General features: G+C 39.7%; 1 protein-coding gene across 1 annotated transcript; it reads right to left on the bottom strand.

Annotated features, from left to right (window-relative positions):
• Positions 1 to 51: 51 nt before the first annotated feature.
• Positions 52 to 27,651, bottom strand: TTPA (alpha tocopherol transfer protein). The gene is made up of 5 exons (XM_049853929.1): positions 27,448 to 27,651; positions 18,506 to 18,659; positions 4,454 to 4,647; positions 2,714 to 2,824; positions 52 to 306 (listed from the first exon to the last, which is right to left on the bottom strand). Exons 1-5 carry the CDS (start codon positions 27,649 to 27,651, stop codon positions 133 to 135), a joined length of 837 nt encoding a protein of 278 aa, XP_049709886.1. The 3' UTR covers positions 52 to 132.
• Positions 27,652 to 27,877: the final 226 nt, after the last annotated feature.

The following is a 27,877-nucleotide window of genomic DNA, read 5'->3' as shown; positions in this document are numbered from 1 at the left end:
CTTCCCCCCTTCCTCCCCCCCTCCCCTTTCTCTCTCTCTCTCTGTTCTTCTCTCTCTCTTCCTTTCATGTAACCAGGTGGCAGCTCACGCATGTATTTTTAACTAGGAAGCCATTCACATTTTAAAAGCTTGTCACTGACTGGTCTGAGAAATGCTGTAGAGATAATCTTCAGACTTCATTATAAAATTTGTCCACTCCTGGCAAATGTCCTCCATGGAGAACTCTTCACCACCATATTCCAGAGGAAGAATGCCTGGAAAATGCTGAAGTAAGCTTTGCTTGTAATTGGTCCCATGCATATGAATCTGAAACAGCCAAAATGTTTTAGAAGGTTCCTCCACTGCCTGTCAACACAGTAGATGCATTTCAATGGAAAATCAACACCATAAGACAATGAGCTCTTATAACTTGGAAGATAGGAGGGCATGGATAGATATCAGTTCCTTTATTCTTCTGCCTATGAATCTAACAAGTATGTATGTCTACGAATCTAATAATCTTACTGTTTTCTTAGATTTCTATTCTTATAACTACACAAGACTTATAAAAATCTTTCCAAAAAAGTAGATTTTAAAAATCTAAATAAAATTATTTCATAAATTGTATTCCTTGATAAATAGGTAATTTTTAGCAAAATATCTAATATCCTGGGACTGTTCTATAGACAATAAATATGTATTCCCTGGTATTAGTTTATATTAAATATAAACGTATACCTGAAAGCACAATTAAGCATATGAGGAATAATTAATGTTGTGTAGTTGATGAATACTTTTAACTAATACAAAAATTAAGGGACAATTATGACAGTTGAAAACCTTAAATTTTCAAATATTTTAAGCTATGAAAATTGATCACTTAATGCTTTGAAGTTAAAGGAAAAACCTGGAACCTTGAACAAAAAGCACATCTTGCTAACATAAATAAATAAACAAATAACCTTTCTCCATTTGTTAGGGCAAAATTTTCATCTATGCGTTCAATAATTATTTAATTACTCTGTGTTATAAAAAAAAATTATGGGGACTGTAAAACAAGTTCCCTGCAATCAGGAACCTCACAGCCCCTATTCTTTATTTGTCCTGAACTGTTCAAAATATTATCAACTAATTGAGAAGAAATTCTACTTACTCCTCAGGAAGAGGGAAATAAATACATTCATAGGATATTGATCATTTTATGAATTATCAATTGACATTGCCGAACAGTTGAAAAGGAGACAAGTGGCCAGGTTGGTTTATTCTTCCTGATTTTGTTAGTCTGTTCCATGACTCGACATAAAGGGCTTCCCCCAATTTCTCAGTTTCTTATTTCTCTTTCTTTTCTGCTCAGTTTATTCCTATTTTAGTTTTTCGGAATATAACCCAAATTAGAAACACTTGTTTTTTTAGTTCTTTCAGAGGTAAACATTGGGTGGCCAGTTATTTCCATGCTACACTACAGAGAGAGAAAAAAAAAAGAACAAAAAAATTCACTTTTTAAAAAATATCAGAATGAAAAGTGAGTGAACCATCTTCACTAAAGCGGACAACATAAGGGCAGTTCTTCTTGAAGACAGGAAGAAATACCCAATGGATAACCTCAAAAGAAGCTCTAGAATCACAATTCCCTGACCTGGTACAAGATAGGACATTTTCTTAAGTAAAACAATAAATCTTAAAATTTCGAATAAGCTATTAAAATTCACATTATCACTACATTTAAATAATTTTTGAGATATAAATTGTCAAAACCTTTACAACTGTTTTGTGTTCAAGCATTAGATAATGCCAATACTTGCCTGAATAAATGCTCTAAAATTTCTTCTCTGCAAATTAATGAGAAGAGTGGCTGCCATTCTTGGCAACTCAGACTCTATTTTCAGTGCTTCAAAAATCCTAAGAGATGTTACTTACCTGAGATAAGGCTCTACGGGATAAGTAAAAACATCAGATTTCTTTGCTTTTACCTGACATGACATTAACTCACACATCTCAGGTCCTGCGGTTTTCAGTTACACGTGTTTAATTAACAAAAATATGTACTGTTTGATCTGCATGAATAATACATTCAGATGGTTGGAAATCAAAATATAAAAGATACATTTGAGATGTCTTGTTCCCCACCCTTTCCTAGTCCACTCCATTCCACACCTCTATTCTGTTCCCTATGGGTACCACAGATATTATTTGCTTGTATACCCTTTTATTAATTCTATACAAATGTAGCTATTCTGATGTAGCCATTTTTTACACAAAAGGTGACATACCATAAGTACAGTTTTGCTTATTTCACTTTATAATATATCCTGGAAATTCGAATTTGTATTCCACTGTGTAGATGTACCATAGTTGACTTAACCAGCCCTCTACCGATGGACACTTGGTGGTTTCCAGCCTTTGCTGCAATGAATCCCCTAGTATGTGCTAAGGTACGGGCACATCTGTACGATAAATTCCCGGAAGTGCAAATGCTGTAATTTTGACAACTGCTGCCGTGTCGCTGCCCTCCCGCCAACAAGGTATGAGAATCCTTGTTGCTCCACAATCTCCTAATTAATGTTTGATTTTCTAAAAAGAAAAGTATATTTTAATTTAATAAATGTAGTTGGCTTGTTAGATAAATATTCAAAACATTGGGCTAATGGGAGTAAATAATAAAGTGACGCTTAAGCAAAAAAGGATTGGAGCCCTGGGTGTGGAGGAATAGTGACTTGAACGTGTGTTTACTCACCCGATTCTTAATTTTTTCAGTTAGAAATGGTTTAATCATGGAAAAGACAGCATGAAAAACCATTGGCTCATTGATCAAATGGATGCCACGAACTTTTAATGGAAAGGAATCCTTTTAAAAAGGAAGAAAAACCTCATTAATAATAAAGCATCAATAAATACAACTATATTCCTAGCAATAAGTCCCTTCTTTAAACACTGACTGTACTTACAGTAATAGGTAAAGTGTGATTGTATTTTCAAAACCATTTAGTCCACCAATACAATAGCCTACTTTAAAATTCACTCTCACGACATTAAGAAAAGATATAAAAAGAAAAAGGTTTCCCCCTGTAGCTTTGGCAAATTATTTTAAGAAATATTGGCACCTTTCAGAAGGCCCAGAGAATCTCTTCTCCAGCCACATTTAATGTTCTTTTCGGGAACCAATGAGTCTTTTGAATATTTATATTTAACCTTTTCCCAAAACTTTTTATTTTGAAAAAAAAAAAAAATTCAAGCTCTCCTAGAAGTTAAAGGAATAGTTCAATAAACATACACAATGAAAGTTTTAACCTTTCGACACTGGTGTAAGTCTTCCACATCAGAGAAATACCGGACTTATTATTTACAAGGTTTAAAAAGGTAAGAGTTGAAAGAAAAAAACGTTGTCAAGTAGTTTCCCCTGTGTTATTAACATGGAGGCTTTTCCTCCCAAATTCTTTCATGAAAAGTTTTCTTTTTTTTCTCCCCCTCTACATAGTTTTACAGTGTGTTATTAATCTGGTAATTTTTATTCCAGGTTCTTTCTATGCATAATTTTATTTTAAATCTAATATAGTAAAAATGGTAGCTATATAAATTTCATCTGGTTCATTCCATTGATGTAACACAGTTTTTGTAAACATCGTGGGTTTTAACATTGTTGCAATAATCCATCAAATGGATGTACCATAATGTAAGCAACCATTTTCCTAGTTCTGAACACAGCTCCCAATTTCTGCAGTGACTATCTTTATGAATAAGAAACAGGGTTGGACGTCAGCAAGATGTTTGCATTCAGATGACCTGGTCTGACAGGCTCGCTTCACTGCTTACTAGCTGCGTTGGCATTGCTACGTCACCTCTCTGACATAGTTTATTAATTTATAAAATGAGAAAAACAATGGTCATATATCATTGGCGTGGTGTGAACATTCAATTACAATGCATTTGAAGCACATAGTAAGCTATTATTGTTACATACAAAATCTTTACTATCTTTACTGTAGGTTGCCAGACATAAAATTACTGGGTCAAAGATTATGATCATCTAAAAAACCTTTTGATTTCTGAAAGAACAATGTCAATTTATACTTACCAACACTTAGGTTAACAGTTTTATTGTACCACTACTATAAATATTATTTTTGAGTCATTTTAAACATTTAGAATACAACTTTAATAACAGGAAAAAAAAAGTCACCACATTATTGTTTTAATGCATAAAATGTATATGTCTAAAATGTATATATAAAATGTATAAAACTACTTTTGAACATATTTTCAATTGCCACTATTTTTTGTTTTATGAATTATCTTTTGACATTTTACTTTTGCTTAGCATTATTCAATTCTATGCCTCATTTATAACATTTTATTTAACTTTCGAGTAAACATACTAGCACTTCGCTTTGTCTAACATATAACCAAATTAAAAAAATATCATTGCGAAGTAGTATAGCTCACAGTTAAAATATAAAATGATTTAGAGAACACTTACTGTAAGCACAGCAGCGATCTTCTTGGCTACGGACGGAGTAATCTGAAAAGCGTGAGAAAACTGCCAGCCTTCCAGATCAAAGACAGCCTTGACTCCATTCTGCTGAGTTTCTATCTCCTGTACAATAAGTTCCGACGTGATTAGACTTACACGAAATACATCATAAGCTGTGTAAATCTTTGGGTCCCAGTGTGCTAAAAAAAAACGAGAGAGAAATAAAGAATATCATATCTCAGCATTGTCTAAAGAATCAGAAAGACTTGCAAATGAAAACTAACTTTTTTCAGACTTGAAAGATCAGTAAAAATGAAAACACGTACAAAGGTCGCGATTTAAATATGAGATCGAATTGGTGGTCCACTGTACCTGCTTCTCTGTTTTTGTTGTCGGCTGCTTTTGAGGTGACCCCACTGTTACAGAGCAGAACTATCCCATAAGGCTTTCTTGACTATCATTGTTACAGGGCTCCCTGGGTGGGACAAATGGTTAAGTGCTCCACTACTTAACTGTAGAGGTTGGTGGTTTGAACCCATCCAACGGGTCCTGGAAATCTGCTTCCAAAGGGTCACAGCCTTGAAAACCATGTGAAGCAGTTCTACTATGCTGACATGGATTCACTATGAGTCCAATCGACTCCACCGCAACCAACAACAATCTCTACAGAAGCAAATTGTCAGGCCTGCCTTCTGTGAAGCAGCTGGGTGGGTTCCCAGCCGATTACGAGCCACCCAGACTCCTCCGTTTCTCAACGCCCTAGAAAAGGACATCTTTTGAGCATGGAGAAATAACAATGGATGCAGGCTAGATGTGATCACCAGATGGAATCCCAGCTCAAACCATGTAGGAGAAGGCTGCAGAGAAAGAGAGGGTTGCCTCTGAGCATGCTCCAAGCTCAGAGATGTTAGAAATGGGAAGAGAGCCTGAATTATGAAGAGCAACTAGAGTCCTATAGAATTTAAAGAGATTGCTGCAGGACATACAGGAGGAACAGACAGGAAAGTGGAACCCTCGGACGCCTCCTTAGTGACAATCAGCACATAATAGAGTCATTTGCCTACAGGCTGGAACAATAGGTGTGCCCTTTGGACAAAGAGTCAGGGAGGCACCCCAGATGGCTGCCCACACCCAAGAGAAACAGGAAGTATCTGGCTAGGAAAAGACGTTACTGACATTCTGGTCCACATATCTCCTTTCTCCACTACCATCCCTGGGGCACGCCCTGGCATGCAGAAACGACAGTGTCCAAAGACAGACAAGTAGGTAGGTAATCTTGAAAACAAGATATGCATCCATTCAGAATCATATTTAAAAAATAGGACTCAGCCTGAATTCAATAAACAAAGGTATTAAACCCTAAGAAAACAGTTAATGAAGCAAGAGATCTTTTTTAAAAGTATAATGGTTTCAGAGAGAAAAAAAGATACTGTAGGCTATTATAAGAACAGAATATTATTAAAAATAACCAGTTTGGCATCTAAGTCAAGCCAAACCTTAGCTAAATGGCCCAATGACAGAAAAAACACAGCCAGTGAGTAAATAATGAGTTGGAAAGTCAAACTGAGGAATTATCTCAGATTCAGCCCAAAAGAGCCAAGAGTGATATGTACGCATATAAAGTTAAGAAACATGCAGCTGGATTCAGACATTTTAACGTCTAACTAATAAAGGAGGTATTAATACAGAGAACAGAGAAGAGTGAGAAATAAAAACAGTAGAGAAAAAAATTTTCCTAAACTGAAAAAAGGTGTAATTCTTCAGATTGAAGGGCCCACAGAGTGCCTAAGAGAATGGGGGGGAAGGGAGGGGGGTGGGGAGAGATTTATAACTAAAGTAATGGTAAAATTTCAAAATACCAATATTTCTGCCTCAGACAACTAAGTAGAATGGTACTATCATTTATTGAGATAAGGAACACAGGAGGAGACCAGTTTTTGGAGGAAAAGATTATAAATACTTCTGGCTGTGTTCACATGGTGACTGTGGATACAGCCAACTGCATAGAGCTGGAACAGAGAGCTGATATATGGGTCCCCAAGGAAAGGGAAGGGGAGAAGATATAAATCTGGGACTTGTTTGTGCACATATGACAATCTAAGACAGGGACTGTCTTAGATCTATGGTTATCTCTGTTATAACAGAGAGATAAAGTAGTAATGACTAAGGTGTGCCTGACTCAAGCCATGGTGTTTTCAATTGCCTCACATGCATGCAAAAGCTGGACAAGGAATAAGGAAGGACGAAGAAGAACTGACACCTTTGAATTGTGGTGTTGGCAAAGAATATTGAATATACCAGGGGCTGCCAAAAGAATGAAAAAATCTGTCTTGGAAGAAGTACAACCAGAATTCTCCTTAAAAGCAAGGATAGCAAGACTATGTCTCACATACTTTGGGCATGTTATCAGGAGGGATCAGTCACTGGAGAAGGACATTGTGCTTGGTAAAGTAGAGGGTCAGTGAAAAAGAGGAAGCCCCTCAACGAGATGGATTGACACAGTCGCTGCAACAATGGACTCAAACATAGTGACAATTGTAAGGATGATGCAGGACCCGGCAGTGTTTCATTCTGTTGTACACAGGGTTGCTATGAGTTGGAGCTGACTTGATGGCGCGTAACAACAACAACAACAAAGTAGAATAAGAAAAGGCTGCGGCCAAAATCCTAAGGAACTTCAGAATTTAAAGAGTCAATTGAATAGGCGCTAACAAAGGACACTAAGAAGCCGTCAGTTAAGTAGGAGGACAAAACCAGGAGAATGTGGCATCAAAAAAGCCAAGAGGAATGTCTACAACTTAACAAAAAGACAAACAACCCAATCAAAAATTGGGCAAAAGACTTGAAAAGACAATCTCACCAAAGAAGAAATACAAGTGGCCAACAAGCACATGCAAAAATGCTTAATGCTATTAGCCATTAAAAAAAATCAAACTCATTGTGGTCAAGTTGATACCAATGCATAGTGACCCTACAGAATGAGTAGAACTGCCCCATGGAGTTTCCAAGGGGCTGGTGAATTCAAACTGCCAACCTTCCAGTTAGCAGAAGAGCTCTTAACCAGGGCTCCAGTTAGTCATGAGGGAAATGCAAATCAAAACCACAGTGAGATACGACTTCACACCAAGATGGCTATGATTAAAAAGACTGAAAACAATAGGTGTTGGTGAAGATCTGTGAGCAGAAACTGGAATCCTCATCCATTGCTGGTGGGATTGTAAAATGGTACAGCCATTGTGGAAAACAGTTTGGCAGTGCCTGAAAAAGTTAAACATAGAATTACCACAGGACCCAGAAAATCTACTCCCAGATATAAACCCAAAAGAACTGAAAGCAGGAATGCAAACAGATACTTTACTTGTACATCGATGTACACTGAAGAACTATTCGCAATAGCCAAAAGGTGGAAACAGCTTAAATGTCCATCGACGGAAGAATGAATAAACAAAATGTGGTATATACATACAATGGAATTGTTACTGCAATTTCATGAGTTAGAGCCGCCTGCCATGAACAGCCAATTCTTGAGGCAGGGGTGAGGTGGGTAGCAAGAGGTTTATTATATATCGGTTTATATGGAGACAGAGGGGAATGATATCCTCCTAAACCTGTCTGTCTCAAGAAAATCGAGGCCAGCTGGGGTTTTACAGGGAAAAGGGGACATGGGTTTTAGGAACTTGTGGAATGTCCATTTTCTTTCTGTGTCTCAAATATGTTGACCTTTTCCTGCCATTATGCCATCAGCCCATCCTGGTGAACATCATCCTGTCTGACAGGCTTAGATCGATATCACTTGTTTTTCCACTGGAAACATTGGTTAACTTTTAACTTTTAGAGGAGGGAACAGAAAAATCATACTTGGAGACAGAGACAGGCTAGCAAAGGGAAAAAAAAAAAATGGCACAGATACTGTTCAAAATATGACTCAGCAGTCTGTTCCCGACTATTACTCAGACATAAAGAGAAACAAAGTCCTGATACATGCTACCACGTGGATGAATCTTGAAAACGTTATGCTGAGTGAAGTCAGTCAGTCACAAAAGGACAAATATTGTATGATCCCACTTATATGAAATACCTAGAATAGGCAAGTGTATACAGACCAAAGTTTATCAGTGGTTAACAGGGGCATGTGGGAAGAGGAGGAAATGGTGAATCATTGCTTAGGGGACACTGAGCTTCTGTTAAAGGTGACGGAAAACTTTGGAAACAGATAATGGTGATGGCTGAACAACATGATAAACATAATTAATGTCACTGAATTGTACATATGAAGAATGTTGAAACAGCAAATATTTTGTTACATATATATTTACCACAATTTTTAAAAAAAGCAAAACAAAGGAAGAGGGTATTTCAAGAAAGAAGTGGTTCACTGTGGTCAACATTGTTGAAAGGTAAAGTAAGACAGAACTAAACACTTCCATTAGAAAAGAGAGTAACTGATGGTTTGTTACGGTCATTTCAGCAGAGAGGGTGAAATTAAACTAGATCAGGGTGGGTTGTGGAGGAACTGAGGGAAAATGTAGATAGTGAATATAATAAACGTAAGAAATCAGGCTGAGAAAGAAAGGAGAGGGAGATGGCTGGCTTGGAGGCTAGAGGGTTTTGGGGGATTGAGGAGGGGTTTTTGTTTTGTTTTGGATAGGAGATCCTTTGCAGATTTAAATGCTGATGGGTAGTATATAGTAGCAAGGGGAAAGTAAAATGTAGAGAGAAGAGATAATCAGAGTGAGAAACAGAGTTTCATTTCTCCTGGAATCCAGATTTCTTGGGACCTTTTGAATCTTTTCAGGTGATCTTTCGAACCTTGGGCCTTGAGCAGACTGGTCTCCTAAAAGTCACCTTTCAGCAGAACAATAATCTCACTGAGTAGTAAAGACCATTTTGCCTTGGGGATTGTTATCTTTTGAAAAATTATCTATATGCAGTCAGTTTTGAGAAACAAAAACTCCAGGGTCAGACTAGAAGCTGTGCTTTGGGGTAAACTGTTCTTATTATGAAAGCACTGTTTTGACCCCATTTCCATGGTAATGATAGAATCAGGTACCAAGAATCACTGGAAGTTCTCTCTTCTTCTGAACATTTTTGACTCCCTAGGGGAAAATCTTAAATGACGCAGGAACATTAAAAGAAGATGGAAGGAATATACAGAGTTACTGTACCAAAAAGAATTGGTTGACATTCAACCATTTCAGTAAGTAGCATATGATCAGGAGCCGATGGTACTGAAGGAAGAAGTCCAAGCTGCACTGAAGATATAGCAAAAAACAAGGCTCCAGGAATTGATGGAATACCAATTGAGATGTTTCAACAAACGGATGCAGCACTGGAAGTGCTCACTAATCTATGCCAAGAAATTTGGAAGACGGCTGCCTGGCCAACCAACTGGAAGAGATCCACAGTTATGCCTCTTCCCAAGAAAGGTGATCCAACCGAATGTGGAAATTATCAAACAATATTATTCACACCACACACAAGTAAAATTTTGCTGAAGATAATTCAAGAGCAGCTACAGCAGTATATAGACGGGGAACTGCCAGAAATTCAGGCCAGATTCAGAAGAGGACGTGGAACCAGGGATATCATTGCTGATGTCAGATGGATCCTGGCTGAAAGCAGAGAATACCAGAAGGATGTTTACCTGTGTTTTACTGACTATGCAAAGGCATTCGACTGCGTGGATCATAACAAATTATGGATAACATTGTGAAGAACGGGAATTCCAGAACACTTAATTGTGCTCTTGAGGAAACTTTACATAGATCAAGAGGCAATTGTTCGGACAGAACAAGGGGATACTGATTGGTTTAAAGTCAGGAAAGGTGTGCGTCAGGGTTGTATCCTTTCACCATAGCTATTTAATCTGTATGCTGAACAAATAATACGAGACGCTGGACTATATGAAGAAGAACGGGGCATCAGGATTAGAGGAAGACTCATTAACAACCTGCGTTATGCAGATGACACAACTTTGATGGCTGAAAGTGAAAAAGACTTGAACTTACTGACAAAGATCAAACACCACAGCCTTCAGTATGGATTGCACCTCAACTTAAAAATGCTCACAACTGGACCAATGAGCAACATCGTGATAAATGGAGAAAAGATTGAAGTTGTCAAGGATTTCAATTTACTTAGACTCACAATCAACACCCATGGAAACAGCAGCCAAGAAATCAAACGACACATTGCGTCAGGCAAATCTGCTGCAAAAGACCTCTTTAAAATGTTTAAAAACCGGAGATGTCACTTTGAAGACTAAGGTGTGCTTGACCCAAGCCATGGTGTTTTCAATCACCTCATATGCATGAATCGTGGTATTGGCAAAGAATATTGAATATTCCATGGACTGCCAAAAGAATGAACAAATCTGTCTTGGAAGAAGTACAACAAGAATGCTCTTTAGAAGCAAGGATGGAGAGGCGACATCTCACCTACTTTGGACGTGTTATCAGGAGGGACCAGTTCCAGGAGAAGGACATCATTCTTGGTAAAGCAGAGGGTCAGCAAAAAAAAGGAAGACCTTCAACGAGATGGATTGGCACAGTGGCTGCAACAATGGGCTCAGTCATAACAACAATTGTGAGGTTGGTGCCGGACCAGACAGTGTTTCGTTGTATTGTACATAGGGTTGCTACGAGTCAGAACTGACTCAATGGCACCTAACAACAACAACAGTCCAAATGTTACCCCAATCTGCAAATCATTAAATAAACTTCAATCAATTTCTATTATTGGCTTAATATAATTTTTGTTTTAACAAGAGTTATGATTCCTAAGAAGGCACAATGGAATGACTTTTGCTTTTTTTTTCTTCTTTCTTTAATTTTATTGTATTTTAGGTCAAAGTTTACAGGGCAAATTAGCTTCGCATTAAAAAATTTGTAAACAAATTGTTTTGTGACATTTGTTGCAAACCCCACAATGTGTCAGCACTCTCTCCCTTTCCCTTTACACATCCGGGTTCCCCATATCCATTTGTCCAGGTTTCTTGTCCCTTTCTGCCTTCTTGTCTTTGCTTTTGGGCAGATGTTGCCCATTTGGTCTCATATACTTGATTCAACTTCCTCATGTGTGATATTCCTCATGTGCGATATTGTTTGTTTTATAGGCCTGTCTAATCTTTGGCTGAAAGGTGGACTTTGGGAGTGGCCTCAGTTCTTAGCAGGGTGTCCGGCATAGTCTCGGTGGTTCCTCCAGGCTCTCTCAGACCAGTAAGTCTGGTCTTTTTTTTTTGTGAACTTGAATCTTCTCCTACATTTTTCTCCTGCTCTGTCCAGAACCTCTATTGTGATCCCTGTTAGAGCAGTCGGTGGTGGTGGCCAGGCACCGTTTAGTTCTTCTGGGCTCAGGCTGGTGGCAGCTATGGTTCATGTGGTTAGTCCTTTGGACTGATATTTTCCTTGTGTCTGTTTTTTTTCATTCTCCTTTGCTCCAAACATGATGGGACCAAGACCCCAGATGCTACTCACCAAAGTAGGATGTAGAACATTTTGTTATACCAACTGACGTAGATGCATCGCAAGGCCATAGTCCGACCTTTGCTTTTTAAAAGCTTCGGACTCCTCATAAGAATTTGAATAATCGATCTATGAATAACCTAGCTCATAAATACTACACTACAGCAGACATTGGTTCAATGCTACAATGATGAAAAGTATACATGGAACAACTGAAAGTTTGCAGATGAGAAGATAATATTGACTAAGATCTCTAATTCAGTCAACATGGTTGTCTAGACCTGTGCTGTCTTTTATGGTAGGCATTAGCCAAGTGTAACTATTTAAATTAAAATAAAATAAAATCTAAAATTCAGGCTTTTAGTCACAATAGCTACAGTTAGCCACATTTCAAGTGCCCAGTAGACATGTGGCTACTGTAGAACAATGTCATCATAGTATAAAGTTCTACCAGACAGTGCTGTTCTAGACTTCAAGCTCCTCTGATGCAAAAAAAAAAAAAAATTCTTAAGATTTTAATTTCTTCTCCAGTAACTACCTAACATTTATTGAGGGCTTATGTACCAAGTAAGGGCCCTGGATGCTGTAAATAGTTTGCACTCAACTACTAAATGTTGGCAGTTTGAACCCACCCGGTGACACTGCAAAAGAAAGGCCTGGTGATCTGCTTCCGTAAAGATTACAGCCAACAGGACCCTATGGAGCAGTTCAATTCTGTAACACAAGGGATCACCACGAGTCCCTATAGTTGACTTGACAGCAAGGAATTTGTGTCCCTGGATGGTGCAAACTGTTTGTACTAGGCCACTAAGGATGGCAGTTTGAACCTATCCAGTGGTGCTGTGAAAGAAAGGCCTGTCGATCTACTTCCATAGAAATTACAGCCAAGAAAACCCTATGAAGCTCAGTTCTACTCTATAATACATGGGGTTGCCATGAGTCGGAACTGACATGATGGTGACACATTTGGTTTGGTTTTTATTATGTACTAGGTAATGTTTTAATCATATTTTATAAGTATTACTAGATTTAATGCTCATAGCAATCCTATGAGATTTTTACTACCGCTATTTCACAGACAAGAAAATGGAGATACAGCTCCACAGTTTTCTACGCAGCTTGAACACAGTGGAGCTGGGTTTCCAACCCAGGCAGTGGGCCCCAGAGTCTTTACTCATAAACACTAAGCCCTAGTCAAAATTAATGTTTTTAGGTGCCATTGAGTTGGTTCCAACTCATAGCGACACTATATACAACAGAACAAAACACTGCCCCGTCCTGTGCCATCCTCACAATGGTTGCTACGTTTGAGCCTATTGTTGCAACCACTGGGTCAACCCACTTTATTGTGGGGCTTTCTCTTTTTTGCTAACCCTCTACTTTACCAATCATGATGTCCTTCTCCAGGGAATGGTCAGTCCCTCCTGATAATATGTCCAAAGCACATGAGATGAAGTCTCGCCATCCTCGCTTCTAAGGAGCTTTCTGGCCGTACATCTTCGAAGACAGACTATATGCAATATTCTTCACCAACACCATAATTCAAATGCATCAATTCTGCTTCGGTTGCCCTTATTCATTGTCCAGCTTTCACATGCATATGAGGCGACTGAAACTACCATGGCTTGGGTCAGGCGTGCTTTAGTTCTCAGAGTGACATCTTTGGTTTTTAACACTTTAAAGAGGTCTTTTGCAGCAGATTTGCCCTATGAGATACATCATCATTTGATTTCTTGACAGCTGCTTCCATGGGCGTGGACTGTAGATCCAAGTAATATGAAATTCTTGACAACTACAAAATTTTCCTTATCATGATGTTGCTTACTGGTCCAGCTGTGAGGATTTTTGTTTTGTTTATGTAAAAGTGTAATCCATATTGAAGGCTGTAGGCTTTGGTCTTCATCAGTAAATGCTTCAAGTCCTCTTCACTTTCAACAAGCAAGGTTGTGTCATCTGCATATCGCAGGTTATTGAGTCTTCCCCCAATCCTGATGCTGCATTCTTCTTCATATACTCCAGCTTCTCCGATTGTTTGCTTAGCATACAGATTGAATATGTATGGTGAAAGGATACAACCCTGACACCCAGCTTTCCTGATTGTAAACAATGCAGTATCCTCCTGTTCTTTTCGAAAGACTGCCTCTTTCTCTATGTACAGGTTCCTCATGAGCACTGTTAAGTGTTCTGGAATTTCCATTTGTTGTAATGTTACCCATAACTTGTTACGATCCACCCAGTTGAATGCCTTTGCATAGACAATAAAACACAGGTAAACATCTTTCTGGAATTCTCTGCATTCATCCAAGATCCATCTGACATCAGCAGTCTGGCTTGAATTTCTGGCAGTTTCCTGTCGATGTACTGCTGCAACTGTTTTTGAATTATCTGCAGCAAAATTTCACTTGCATGTGGCGTAGTGGTTAAGTGCTATGGCTGCTAACCAAAGGGTTGGCAGTTCGAATCTGCCAGGTGCTTCTTGGAAACTCTATGGGGCAGTTCTACTCTGTCCTGTAGGGTTGCTATGAGTAGGAATCGATTTGACGGCACTGGGTTACTGGGTGATATTAATGATATTGTTGGATAATATCCACATTCTGTTGGATCACCTTTCTTTGGAATGGGCACAAACACGGCTCTCTTCCAGTTAGTTGGCCAGGTAGCTGTTTCCAAATTTCCTGGCATAGATGAACAAGTGCTTCCACATTGCGTCCGTCTAGAGACTTCCTCACCTTCTTTTTTGGATTACAACTTTCAATGGCGTGACTGCTTTTCTTAGACATATTGTTGGGGGTATAAGCAGTGCAGGTGTTACAGTTAACAACTGATGCTTCTTACGGTCTGAAACAAATAAGATCACGCTACAGGCCTGGTCTACAATGAAGTTGGTGTCAGTGTTGTAATAATGAAGTCTGAGTTGAATTGGTTGCTGGGTGTGTGCACAGTTAGCTGTCACATGTCATTAGAGTTGAACATTGCCCAACTTTCTATTCATCACAACTCACGATACTGAATCCTACTTCATTGTAAACCAGGCCATAGCCTGCTATACAACAGTGTTTTGAACAGTAATCATAACATCCACGAGTGATCATCTGAGAATGATAACTTCAGCAAATTATGCACTACAACATTGTATGTAGTACACATTACTAATGATAAGATGTAAAAAAAAAAAAAAGGATGGTCAGAAGTGCAGTCCATCGTAACTCGAATATGTCATAAGTTGGAGACTACCTATATATTTTTTACAACAATAATAATTATTTTATAAAAAGATGGGCTCATTGAAGCTTTCTATATGACTTGTTGTTTTCCCTATATAGCAGTTAAAGAAAAAGAAAGTGCTGTGTATTACCTACCGACCCCCACGTGTCTGTCAGTTTGTCCTACTGTGGGGGCTTGTGTGTTGCTGTGATGCTGGAAGCTATGCCACCAGTATTCAGATACCAGCAGGGTCACCCATGGAGGACAAGCTTCAGCTGAGCTTCCAGACTAAGACAGACTAGGAAGAAGGACCCGGCAGTCTCCTTCTGAAAAGAATTAGCCAGCGAAAACCTTATGAATAGCAGCGGGATATTCTCTGATATAGTGCTGGAAGATGAGCCCCCCAGGTTGGAAGTCACTCAAAAGATGACTGGGGAAGAGCTGCCTCCTCAAAGTAGAGTCGACCTTAATGACATGGAGTCAAGCTTTTGGTTTGGGACCTTCATTTGCTGGTGTGGAACGACTCAAAATGAGAAGAAACAGCTGCAAACATCCATTAATAATCGGAACCTGGAATGTACAAAGTATGAATCTAGGAAAATTGGAAACAGTCAAAAATGAAATGGAATGCATAAACATCGATATCCTAGGCATTAGTGAGCTGAAATGGACTGGTATTGGCCATTTTGAATCAGACAATCATATAGTCTACTATGCTGGGAATGACAAATCGAAGAGGAATGGTGTTGCATTCATCATGAAAGAGAACGTTTCAAGATCTATCCTGAAGTACAACACTGTGAGTGATAGGATAATATCCATACGCCTACAAGGATGAACGTTAATACGACTATTATTCAAATTTACGCACCAACCGCCAGGGCCAAAGATGAAGAAATAGAAGATTTTTATCAGCTACTGCAGTCTGAAATTGATCGAACACGCAATCAAGATGCTTTGATAATTACTGGCGATTGGAATGTGAAAGTTGGAAACAAAGAAGAAGGATCAGTAGTTGGAAAATTTGGCCTTGGTCATAGAAACAATGCCGGAGATCGAACGATAGAATTTTGCAAGACCAACGACTTCTTCATTGCAAATACCTTCTTTCACCAACATAACCGGCGACTATACACATGGACCTTGCCAGACGGAACACACAGAAATCAAATTGACTGCATCTGTGGAAAGAGGCGGTGGAAAATCTCAATATCATCAGTCAGAACAAGGCCAGGGGCCGACTGTGGAACAGATCATCAATTGCTCATACGCAAGCTCGAGTTGCAACTGAAGAAAATCAGAGCAAGTTCATGAGAGCCAAAATATGACCTTGAGGATATCCCACCTGAATTTAAAGACCATCTCAAGAATAGATTTGAGGCATTGAACACTAGCGACTGAAGAGCAGACGAGTTGTGGAATGACATCAAGGACATCATCCATGAAGAAAGCAAGAGGTCACTGAAAAGTCAGGAAAGAAAAAAGGACCAAGGTGGATGTCAGAGGAGACTCTGAAACTTGCTCTTGAGCGTTGAGCAGCTAAAGCAAAAGGAAGAACTGATGAAGCAAAAGAACTGAACAGAAGATTTAAAGGGCGTCTCAAGAAGACAAAATAAAGTATTATAATGACATGTGCAAAGAGCTGGAGATGGAAAACCAAAAGGGAAGAACACACTCAGCATTTCCCAAGGTGAAAGAACTGAAGAAAAAATTCAAGCCTCGAGTTGCAATAGTGAAGGATTCCATGGAGAAAATATTAAATGATGCAGGAAGCATCAAAAAAAAAGATGAGAGGAATACACAGAGTCATCATACCAAAAAGAATTAGTCGATATTCACCCATTTCAAGAGGTGGCATATGATCAGGAACCAATGGTACTGAAGGAAGAAGTCCAAGCTGCTCTGAAGGCATTGGCAAAAAACAAGGCTCCAGGAATTGATGGAATATCAATTGAGATGTTTCAACAAACAGATGCAGCGCTGGACATGCTCACTTGTCTATGCCAAGAAATATGGAAGACAGCTTCCTGGCCAACTGACTGGAACAGATCCATATTTATGCCTATTCTCAAGAAAGGTGATCCAACCAAATGTGGAAATTATTGAACAATATCATTAATATCACATGCAAGTAAAGTTTTGCTGAAGATCATTCAAAAATGGCTGCAGCAGTATATAGACAGGGAACTGCCAGAAATTCAGGCCAGATTCAGAAGAGGATGTGGAACCAGGGGTATCATTGCTGATGTCAGATGGATCCTGGCTGAAAGCAGAGAATACCAGAAGGATGTTTACCTGTGTTTTATTGATTATGCAAAGGCATTTGACTGTGTGGATCACAACAAACTATGGATAACACTGCGAAGAATGGGAATTCCAGAACACTTAATTGTGCTCCTGAGGAACCTTTACATAGATCAAGAGGCATTTGTTTGGACAGAACAAGGGGATACTGATTGGTTTAAAGTCAGGAAAGATATGCATCAGGGTTGTATTCTTTCACCATAGCTATTTAATCTGTATGCTGAACAAATAATATGAGAAGCTGAACTATATGAAGAAGAACGGGGCATCAGGATTGGAGGAAGACTCATTAACAACCTGCATTATGCAGATGACACAAGCTTGCTTGCTGAAAGTGAAGAGGACTTGAAGCACTTACTAATGAAGATCAAAGACCACAGCCTTCACTATGGATCACACCTCAACATACAGAAAACAAAAAACCTCACAACTGGACCAATGAGCAACATCATGATAAATGGAGAAAAGATTGCCAAGGATTTCATTTTACTTGGATCCATAATCAACACCCATGGAAGCAGCAGTCAAGAAATCAAAAGACGCATTGCATTGGGTAAATCTGCTGCAAAGGACCTCTTCAAAGTGTTGAAGAGCAAAGATGTCACCTTGAAGACTAAGGTGCGCCTGACCCAAGCCATGGTATTTTCAATAGCATCATATGCACGTGAAAACTGGACAATGATTAAGGAAGACCGAAGAAGAGTTGACGCCTTTGAATTGTGGTGCTGGTGAAGAATATTGAATATACCATGGACTGCCAGAAGAACGAGCAAATCTGTCTTGGAGGAAGTACAGCCAGAGTGCTCCTTAGAAGCAGGGATGGCGAGACTGCGTCTTACATACTTTGGACATGTTGTCAGGAGGGATCAGTCCCTGGAGAAGGACATCAGGCTTGGCAGAGTACAGGGTCAGTGGAAAAGAGGAAGACCCTCAACAAGGTGGATTGACACATTGGCTGCAACAATGAGCTCAAGCATAACAACGATTGTAAGGATGGCGCAGGACCGGGCAGTGTTTTGTTCTGTTGTGCATAGGGTCGCTATGAGTCGGAACCGACTCGACAGCACCTGACAACAACATTACTTACCGATTCTGTAAATAAGAACTTTGCTGCCGGTGCGATCCCTGGATCTCAATACTCCAAGATAGCCTGCCTTCAGAAGGCCAAGGACACTTTTAGGGTGTAGGTCTGCACTTATTTCTGGACACTCCTCTCTCCACTTATAATAGTTTTTTAGCAACTGAAAAATAAAATGAGAATTATCTAGAGATGGGTTTTAGTATAAATGGAAAACATTACGTAAAAATGGTAGGAAAGCTTGGGCATTACATATAAACCTTACAATGTGATGCTTTTCCTCTCGGATATCTTTCTCACTGTAAAAATCAAAAATTCCCTTCATCAAGGATCTAAGGTGAGTTATTTTCCTTTGCCATCTGTGGTAGAGTATCTCCAAAGATGGCCACCAACAATGCTTCCCCTCCTGATATGCACATGCCATTCTTCCCAACAAGAGGTGGAGACAATTTCTCTTCCTTTCGAAATTGGGCTGAGTCTGTGCCTTGACCTGACCAACAGAATGTGGCAGAAATGACACTGTGCTAGTTGCAGGACTAGCTGTTAAGAAGCATAGTACCTTCTGTTTTTGCTCTTTTTGGGGTTCAGATACCATGTAATATTTTTAGACGATAACAACTCATGTGGCAAGGGTCCCTGGATGATGAGAGCCCATCTTGGATAGTCTAACGTCTCCCAAGTTCCCAGCAGAGATGAACCATCCCTGCTGAGCCCTACCAAAATTGCAGAATTATAAGCAAATAAATACTTCTGTTTTAAAAGCCACTAAGTTTCAGGGTGATTTGTTACTCATGATAGATAGCTGAAGTGCCACACTTAATCTTTTTTGAAATAGCAAAAAATAGAATTCAAAAGATGAATAAATTCACTAATGTCACTGAACAATTTGTGTGAACTTTCCCTGAAAACACAAGAAATTATTTTTTAGAAAATAGATGAATAAACCCAACAATGTTTTTTTAGCATCTACAATGTGCCACACATTGTTTTAGGCATTTGAGTTATGGCAGTGAACTGACTACAATCTCTTCTCTCACTGGGGCTGGCCTGTTGGTTATAACCGGATCACTGAGGCCATTCTGTCCCAGAATGCTTCTGAAGAGAAACGTCAGCGCTCTCATTTATTATCCACGTGATCTTGGCTCTATCATTTTTTATTTAACTCCTTTGAGTCTTGTTCCCTCAAATATAGAATGGGGATGTGAAGACCTGCCTTGGGGAGCTATGTGTAAAGTACATGTGGGAATAATGCCTGATGGGACTGCTATTATTATAATAGGGAAATTTATTTGAATTAATTGCTTGTCCAAAACTCCAGGTTTATATTAACGATAACTAAGATCTTTTTATTTATATTTTCATTCCTACAAAAAAGAGCTAAATCAAAGATAAAAGAAACATCTCTATACCACCAACATACTTTCTACTAACAGAAAAACAGCAAAGATGACTTTAACTGTTATAGTGGTATGCATTCAGAAAGCCTCAGAAACAGTACATCTGGCTATTAGACCTTGGTAAAATATAATTTGAAGGCATTCCACTGTCTTTTTTCCCAAAAGAACCGCCAAAAATTATTAACCAGCATATGCAAATAATATAAACACTGTCAGTGATTATAGAGACTATTAAGAGCAAGTAATACATTTAAAATTTATATTTTAATTTTCTTCTTTATGATTTTCAGCATTCTCAGTTTTTCCAAAATGACAATATATGTATTTTGTGCTTGAAAAGATCTGTTAGCAATATTGAGCTAAAGTTCAAAAGAAAGGTAAGGACAGATTTTATACTTAAGAGTCACTGACATAAGCCTGATAACTGTAACCATAAAATGGATAATGGTCTGGAGAAGAAACTACAAATAATATAATAAACAAGTCGTGGGTAAAATCCTGAGCTTTGGGGAACGTCACTTACTGGAGGGAATGGAGAAGCTGGTGGCACTGTGGCATGAGAGATGCAAGGTCACGCAGCATCACCCTCTCTCTCTATTTTGTATCCATCCCTTTCTCTTTCTTCTCCTCTCTCTTTCATTTCTGCATTTTAATAAACTCTTCTTAACTACTTAACAAGAGAAAGTGTTGCTAAGAGTTAAATGCAACAGTGAGGTAAGAAAGAAAAAAGTTAGTAAATCTGCCAACAAAGAAATAATTGGTGACCTAAATAAGTGTTTCCAAAAGCGGTAGGAACAAAAGACACATTGTAGATCCTGATGTGTTCATTCTGTTCTATAAGATGAGTTTTTCTTCCTCTCCCTGGCTTAGTGGCATCGCAGTGAGTGCTAACAGCATATTACAATGCTTATTACTTTTCTGACAGTTCCCTCAGACAAAAACACAACCCTTTTTAATTGCAATTCAAGAAAGCACTGATAGAAGCATCTTAGCTTCTGTATGGAAGTAATGGTATTGTTTTCCCACAGAATGTTAAAAGTTGTGTCTTCATTAGAAGGAATCCTTTGGATAATGGCAGCGTCATCAGCTTATTCACCTCTGTAGAGTGCTGGGCTAAAGGACCCTAGCCTTGCCGGAGACAGGGGCATGCATCTAAGGAAAGAGTAAGTTAATGCATCAATAAAACACCTGGATTCACACACTTGGAAAAATGACTTTTGTAAAGATGCACAAATCACTCTCATGCCTTTAACACTGAACTTTTACAAACTGAAAGATCTAAACCTGGATATCTGGTTATTTTTTTCCTACTGATAAATAAATTAAAAGGTCCAGTTGATGTCAATGAATTGTGTAAATGATGTAAATAAATTGCTATTGAGAGATTCTCAAATCACCTACTAAATGTGCACAACAACAACCAGTTGAAAATGAATGGTCATTATCGGAAGGTGTCTGTTTTATACAATGAGTGCTATTGTTGTTGTGGTTGTTAGGTGCCGTAGAGTCAGTTTCGACTCATAGCGACCCTATGCACAACAGAACGAAACCCTGCCTGGTCCTGCGCCATCCTCACAATCGTTATGCTTGAGCTCATTGTTGCAGCCACTGTGTCAGTCCACCTCGTTGAGGGTCTTCCTCTTTTCTGCTGACCCTGTACTTTGCCAAGCTTGATGTCCTTCTCCAGGGACTGATCTCTCCTGACAACATGTCCAAAGTATGTAAGACGCAGCCTCACCATCCTTGCTTCTAAGGAGCATTCTGGTTGTACTTCTAAGACAGATTTGTTCTTCTTTTGGCAGTCCACGGCATATTCAATATTCTTTGCCAACAAAACAATTAAAAGGCGTCAATTCTTCTTCAGTCTTCCTCACTCATTGTCCAGCTTTCGCATGCATATAATGAGATTGAAAATACCATGGCTTGGGTCAGGCGCACCTTAGTCTTCAAGGTGACGTCTTTGCTCTTCGACACTTGATACAATGAATAGAAGTAAATATAAAAAACTTTGGTTTATTTTAACTAGGCTTTGTAATAGACTAGATTTCTTCCTACATTTGTCATATACTTTGAAGCAAAATAACAACTTTATTTGTGTTGTTTTTAGCAGTTAATGGCATCGTTTTAGTTCCTCCTTACGACCGCTCTGAGAGGTAGATAAGAAAACTAAAGCTCAGAGAAGTTACCCATTTCATGAAGGGCAGTAACTACCAGAAGCAATCTGAACACTGAAACTGACACATGAGATGCTAAATTTTATTTTTAAAAAAAGAAAAAATTCAAAGGGAGATTAGCAGAAGTTCATGGAGTTTTTCTGAAAGCTTAGAAGTTGGTGGAAAAACCATAAAAATAATTAAAGGATTTACAGTAAGGAATTTGGCTTCTCCCAAAGGCAAGTCTGGAAGTCCTGGTGGCGTAGTGGTTAAGAGCTACGGCTGCTAACCAAAAGGTTGTCAGTTCGAATCCACCAGCCACTCCTTGGAAACTGTATGGGGCAGTTCTACTGTGTCCGACAGGGTCACTATGAGTTGGGCTCAACTTGACAGCAATGGGTTGGGTTGCTGGGTTTAAACACAAGTCTGGCCTTTGTCCCCGGCTTCCACGAGGTAACCTCTAAACCCTTGACATTTTCTGAGTGATTGGAATGTCTTTGTTATTCACAGTGGGTCCCTTAAACCACATCTGATAGTTTACACTAATGAGGTGACTCAAAGTAGGTCCTTTGGGCGATGTGATGTCACCCGACTCCCAAGGAGTAAGTACTGGAGACTGATTTCAACCATGTGGGAAATTAAGCAATCAATTTTGTCTATGTAATAAAGCCCCACTAAAAACTCTGGATACAGAAGGTCAACTGAGCTTTCCTGGTTGGCAATACTCTGTGTGTACTGTCACACATCATAGCTGGTAAGAGGTAATGCCATCCATGACTCCACAGGGAGAAGATGACTGGAAGCTCTATGTTTGGATCCCTACCAGAATTTGTCCTATGCCTCTCTTCCTTTGGCTGGTTCTGATTTGTATTCTCCCTTTCTCTGTAATAAGTCTTATCGAGGAGTATAATAGCTTCCAGGCAGTTCTGCAAATCTTTCTAGCTAATTATCAAGTCTGAGAGTGGCTTTGGGAAATCCCTAAGCTTGAGGTTGGTTTCAGAAGTCTGGGAGATTTGGCAATCTGGAGGACTGTGCCCTGAACCTTGAAGTCTGGCTTACTCTGGGAAAAGGATAAAAAACGTACCACATGGAGCAAAAACCTAAGTAACGGTGCTTTTTATTTGTGAAACACAGGAATACATAAGAACATATGGAACAGACAGAGAGGTTAACAATTGGTTGCTTTTTATGTTTATTGTTTTAAACTGAAGGGGCAGGTGTAGTGTAGTGGAGAGCACACGCCCTGGAGTCAATCCAAGTTGAAGGCCTACTCCCCTACTTTATAACTATGATTTTAAACAAGTCACTTACTCTTCTCAGTTTCTAAAATGAGAAAATAATGACATAATCCATACAAATATTATTTACTAAAGTACCTGCAACTCCATAAGCTTATTAGCTATTAGGACTATAAAACCTCATTAATTCATTATAATTTCAAAAAGAAAAAAAAAAACTAGAAAAACAAGAAGTTTCATTATAACTGAGGAACTATTCAACCTTTCTCCATACGTTAAGAATATAGAGCTTTTTTTTCATTGTGAATAAGAGAGCTGGAGTTTAACTAACTGCCTTTGTGGAGAAAACTTTAAAAAATAGTTTCACATTCTTACCCTTTCCCTTTCCTTTCCAGTTGGCAGAAAAGCAAGACAAAGAGTTCATGGACAGAAACTTGATTTCTATCCAGTGGGTTTAGACACAGTTCTGCTAGCCAGTGCCTCAAGGGCATGGTGTAATGAAAATACTTCAGTAAAATAAAGAATACAGAAAATATGTATGTACATATCACAGAGGCTGGAGGTAAATAAACATTACTTTTAAAAAGCAACTAAAATGAAATCAGTAATTCTTGCATTTTTTTATTGTTAGTCATCTCTACAAATATATGTATTCAGTGCCTCACTTAAACTGTATTCTTCATAGGACTTTAGACTGTCTGAAATTCAGTAGCTGCAGAGTAAATATTAGTTTATTACTCATGACGCTGGGATACCTGTGCAGCCATTTGACAAGACAAAAATACCGCTGGATTCCTATTTCTCTCCTTGCATTAAAATAATTCCACGTAGATCGAAGCGTCTAACATTTAAAAAAGGAATCATAAATTACATTAAAAAATATTGGGTAGGGGAAGAGCTTATAAAACCCAGAAGCAACCAAATCAATTACATTTGGTTACAGAAAAATTAAACTCTGCACAGAAAAAAAATACTATAAACAATGTCAAAAGACAAACAATAAACTAGGACAAAAGACTTTCTTTAATACATAAAGCTATTTTATGAATCAATGAGAATATGACTAAAACCCCAAATAAAAATGAACAAATAGCAAAAGCAGACACTTAACTAGAAAATAATTATTTTTTTAATGCATAAAAGATGGTTATCTTCACTTGTAACCAAATAAATGCATACTATATATATTTTTTTTTTTTATAAGAATAGCGAGAAACTACTTCTCACCTGGTAGGTTGACAGACAGATTGTAATGTTACATAATACTATGCACATGACAATATGGAGAAAAAGGCATCATCATGCAACATCAAAATGAAATTGGTGAAAACTATTTGGAAGCCAGTTTAGTACATTCATCAACATTGAAAAATCTACATCCCATTTCATCCACCAATTTCGCAGGTTGAACTTGTTCTATGAGGATGCATTCCTACATATGGACAAAGACAAAATGTACAAGGACATACTACCCCAATAGAATGCCCATTCAGTGATGACAGAAGCCACATTAGTCTTTTTTACTGCATCTGGTCTCCTGCACTGCCAGACAAGTTGTAGGAGTTAAAAAAAAAATCACGGTATGGAGGAATGAACAACATTCAAGGCGGAACCGCCACTGGTTGGTGTTATGGATTGAATCGTGTCCCCCAGAATTGTGTCAACTTGGCTAGGCTATGATTCCCAGTATTGTGTGGTTGTCCTCCACCTTGTGATCTGATGTAATTATCCTATGCGTTGTAAATCCTAATCTGTATGATGTTAATGAGGCAGGATTAAAGGCAGTTATGTTTATTAAGCAAGAAACAATCCACAGGATTAGGTTATATTTTGAGTCAATCTCTTTTGAGAAATAAAAAAGAGAAGCCAGCAGAGAAGAGAGGGACCTCATTATCACTAAGCAAGAAGAGGCAGGAGTAGAGTGGGTCCTCTGGACCTGGGGTCCCTGCACTATGAAGCTCCTAGACCAGGGGAAGATTGATGATGAGGATCTTCCCCCAGAGCCCACAGAGAGAGAAAGCTTTCCCCTGCAGCTGATGCTCTGAAATGGGACTACTAGCCTCCTAACTGTGAGAGAACAAATTTCCGTTGGTTAAAGTCATCCAATTGTGGTATTTCTGTTACAGCAGCATTAGATAACTAAGACAGTTGGTAACAACCCCCATGTCCGGGGTTGGTTAGATGAATATTAATATATCCACACAATAGAATAACATGCAGCTCAAAGAAAGAAAAAAACTGAGATACTAACCAAGCTTTCTTCATACACTGTCATACATGCTGACATTAGATGATTCCCATGATAAGTCAGGTAAGAAAGACAAAGTGTAAAATACATACAAATGCTTGTGTGAGTGTAGACTCTATTTAGAAAGACAAACAAGAAACTGATAGCTATGCTTCTTTTTTCTTCTGTTAACCTGAAAGATATGATTTGGGTCAGAGCTTCCTCACCCCCCACTTTCAGATTATGTTAAACTCTGACTCTGTCCAAATGAGTTCACTTCCATTTTCAAATGTTAAGCAATCATATTTTCAAGGTACATATTGTATTTCTTGGAAACCCTGGTGGCATAGTGGTTAAGTGCTACGGCTGCTAACCAAGACGTCAGCAGTTTGAATCCACCAGGCGCTCCTTGGAAACTCTATGAGGCAGTTCTACTCTGTCATATAGGGTCGCTATGAGTTGGGATCGACTCAATGGCAGTGGGTTTCGTTTTTTGGTTTACTGTATTTCTTAATAATATTATGACCAAGAATTTTACAGGCATTAATTTTTCAGTGTAGTTTGTTGTTTAACATAAGGCAGTCATCAAAATACCTATTGTTACATTACTCTAAACTAAGTTTGATATATCAGTGTTTTATTTCATTGTGTTAAACGTATACTTGTAGACAAAATAGCTGTAAACCTTGAGAAAAAAAAAAAGTAGCCTTGTAGTTTCTCTTGCACCCAACTGGCAACATCATAATGGTCATTGCCAACAATGTTGGGACCCATGATGTGACAGGTGGAATCTAGAGGCTTAACAGCTGGACAGATGTCCAGCTCAGCGGTGGCACAGCACAGCACAGTGGTAGCATACAAATGGGCAAAGGTAGTGGCAAGAGCAGGGTCAGTCAGGTCATCAGCAGCCATAGTTAGCCTGTACAAAGGTGACAGATCCCTTCTTCGTGATTCTTTCTTGCATGGTACCCATGTTAGTGGCCAGGTTAACAGGTTGTCTGCCTCGGGTAGACAACTGGCAAACTGAGGTTCTGAGGTACAGAAACGCACTTTTTGCATTTTACTATGTTGCATTATCTAGGTTATTTTTACCACCTGTATTCATTACTGCAATTAAAAATCAGTTAACAATAACAGAAATCTCATACTAAGACTCTTTGGAATTCTGCACGATAATAATCCCTTCCCTGCCTCCCAGCCCCGTGTGTGAAATTTGAGCAACTCACTGGAAAAACAGGCTAGATCAGGTCAATTGGTGAGTGCTTACCCTGTGCCAGACACTGTGTTAGGCACATCTTGTTAATGTTCAATCCTCCCAACTAGCCAGGGAATCAGTATTAACGATTATTCCACAGATGAGGACGCTGAGCCTGAAGTGACCCAGCCAGGGAACGGAAAAGTCAAGGTCGAGCTCCACTTTCCGAGGCCCCCTTTCTCAAGCAGCTGTAACATGCTGTCCGTCAGACACCAAAGAACGGCCCCAAACTCCCCCCGGCCAGACTCAAAATACACCGGGCTGTTTTACTGTCTTCACACTTAAGTAGTAGTATTAATAGTACTATTTTGCCACAATAGGGCTTCAAACCTCCACTCTTGCGGGCAATTTTATTTCACCCTCCACACTTAGAGTTATCTGCTAAGAAGCGATTGGTCTGAGTCTCCTAGTTAACTTGTTAACTTTGTATTACGCGACAGACCTGCTTCCAAAGGGAGAGGAGGCTTTTTTTTCAAACTTTAAGGCCTAGAGAGACTCATCCAGCGCACTTCAGACGGGCCGAGAATTCCCGCGTTTGCCGTCAAACGGGCCATCCCCTCAAAGGCTCCAGCACGTTCTGGGTTTCCCGTTCCCATCACCAGAGAAAGTGGAAGGAGCGGCGCGGAAGGCTGGGAACTCCCGCGGCCACGCGCCCGGCGCCCCGGCGGCACACACCCTTACCCGCCAGGCCAGGTCCAGGTCGAAGTCCCGGGCGCGCAGGAACCGCAGCAGGAAGGAGTCGGAGAGCGGGAGGGGCGCGAGCGGGACGCCCGCCTCCAGGGCCCGGCGCCGCAGCTCGGCCAGGCCAGGCTGCAGCAGCGGCGAGTGGTCGGGCAGCGCGTTGAGCCGCTGACCGGCGGTGAGCCCCGGGCGCTGCTCTGCCATGCCTGCGGCCCGGACGGCTGCTGCGCGCCGCTTAAAAGAGCGCGCCCCGCGCCACCTCGCCGGCTCCTCCTTCGGTGGCCGGTGCCCAGCGCACGCCCAGCCCCTTACCAGCCCGCCCTCCCGCAGGCAAGCCCCGCCGAAGTGCCGCCCGCATGCACGCCCGCCCGGCCCGCCTGGGGCCACTCGGGGCGACGGCCCTCCTAGCCTGCTCAGTCGCGCTGAATCG

Source organism: Elephas maximus, chromosome 15 (genome assembly GCF_024166365.1).
Source record: "Elephas maximus indicus isolate mEleMax1 chromosome 15, mEleMax1 primary haplotype, whole genome shotgun sequence".
NCBI classification, from domain to species: Eukaryota; Metazoa; Chordata; class Mammalia; order Proboscidea; family Elephantidae; genus Elephas; species Elephas maximus.
This window is presented reverse-complemented; position numbering and strand designations above follow the sequence as displayed.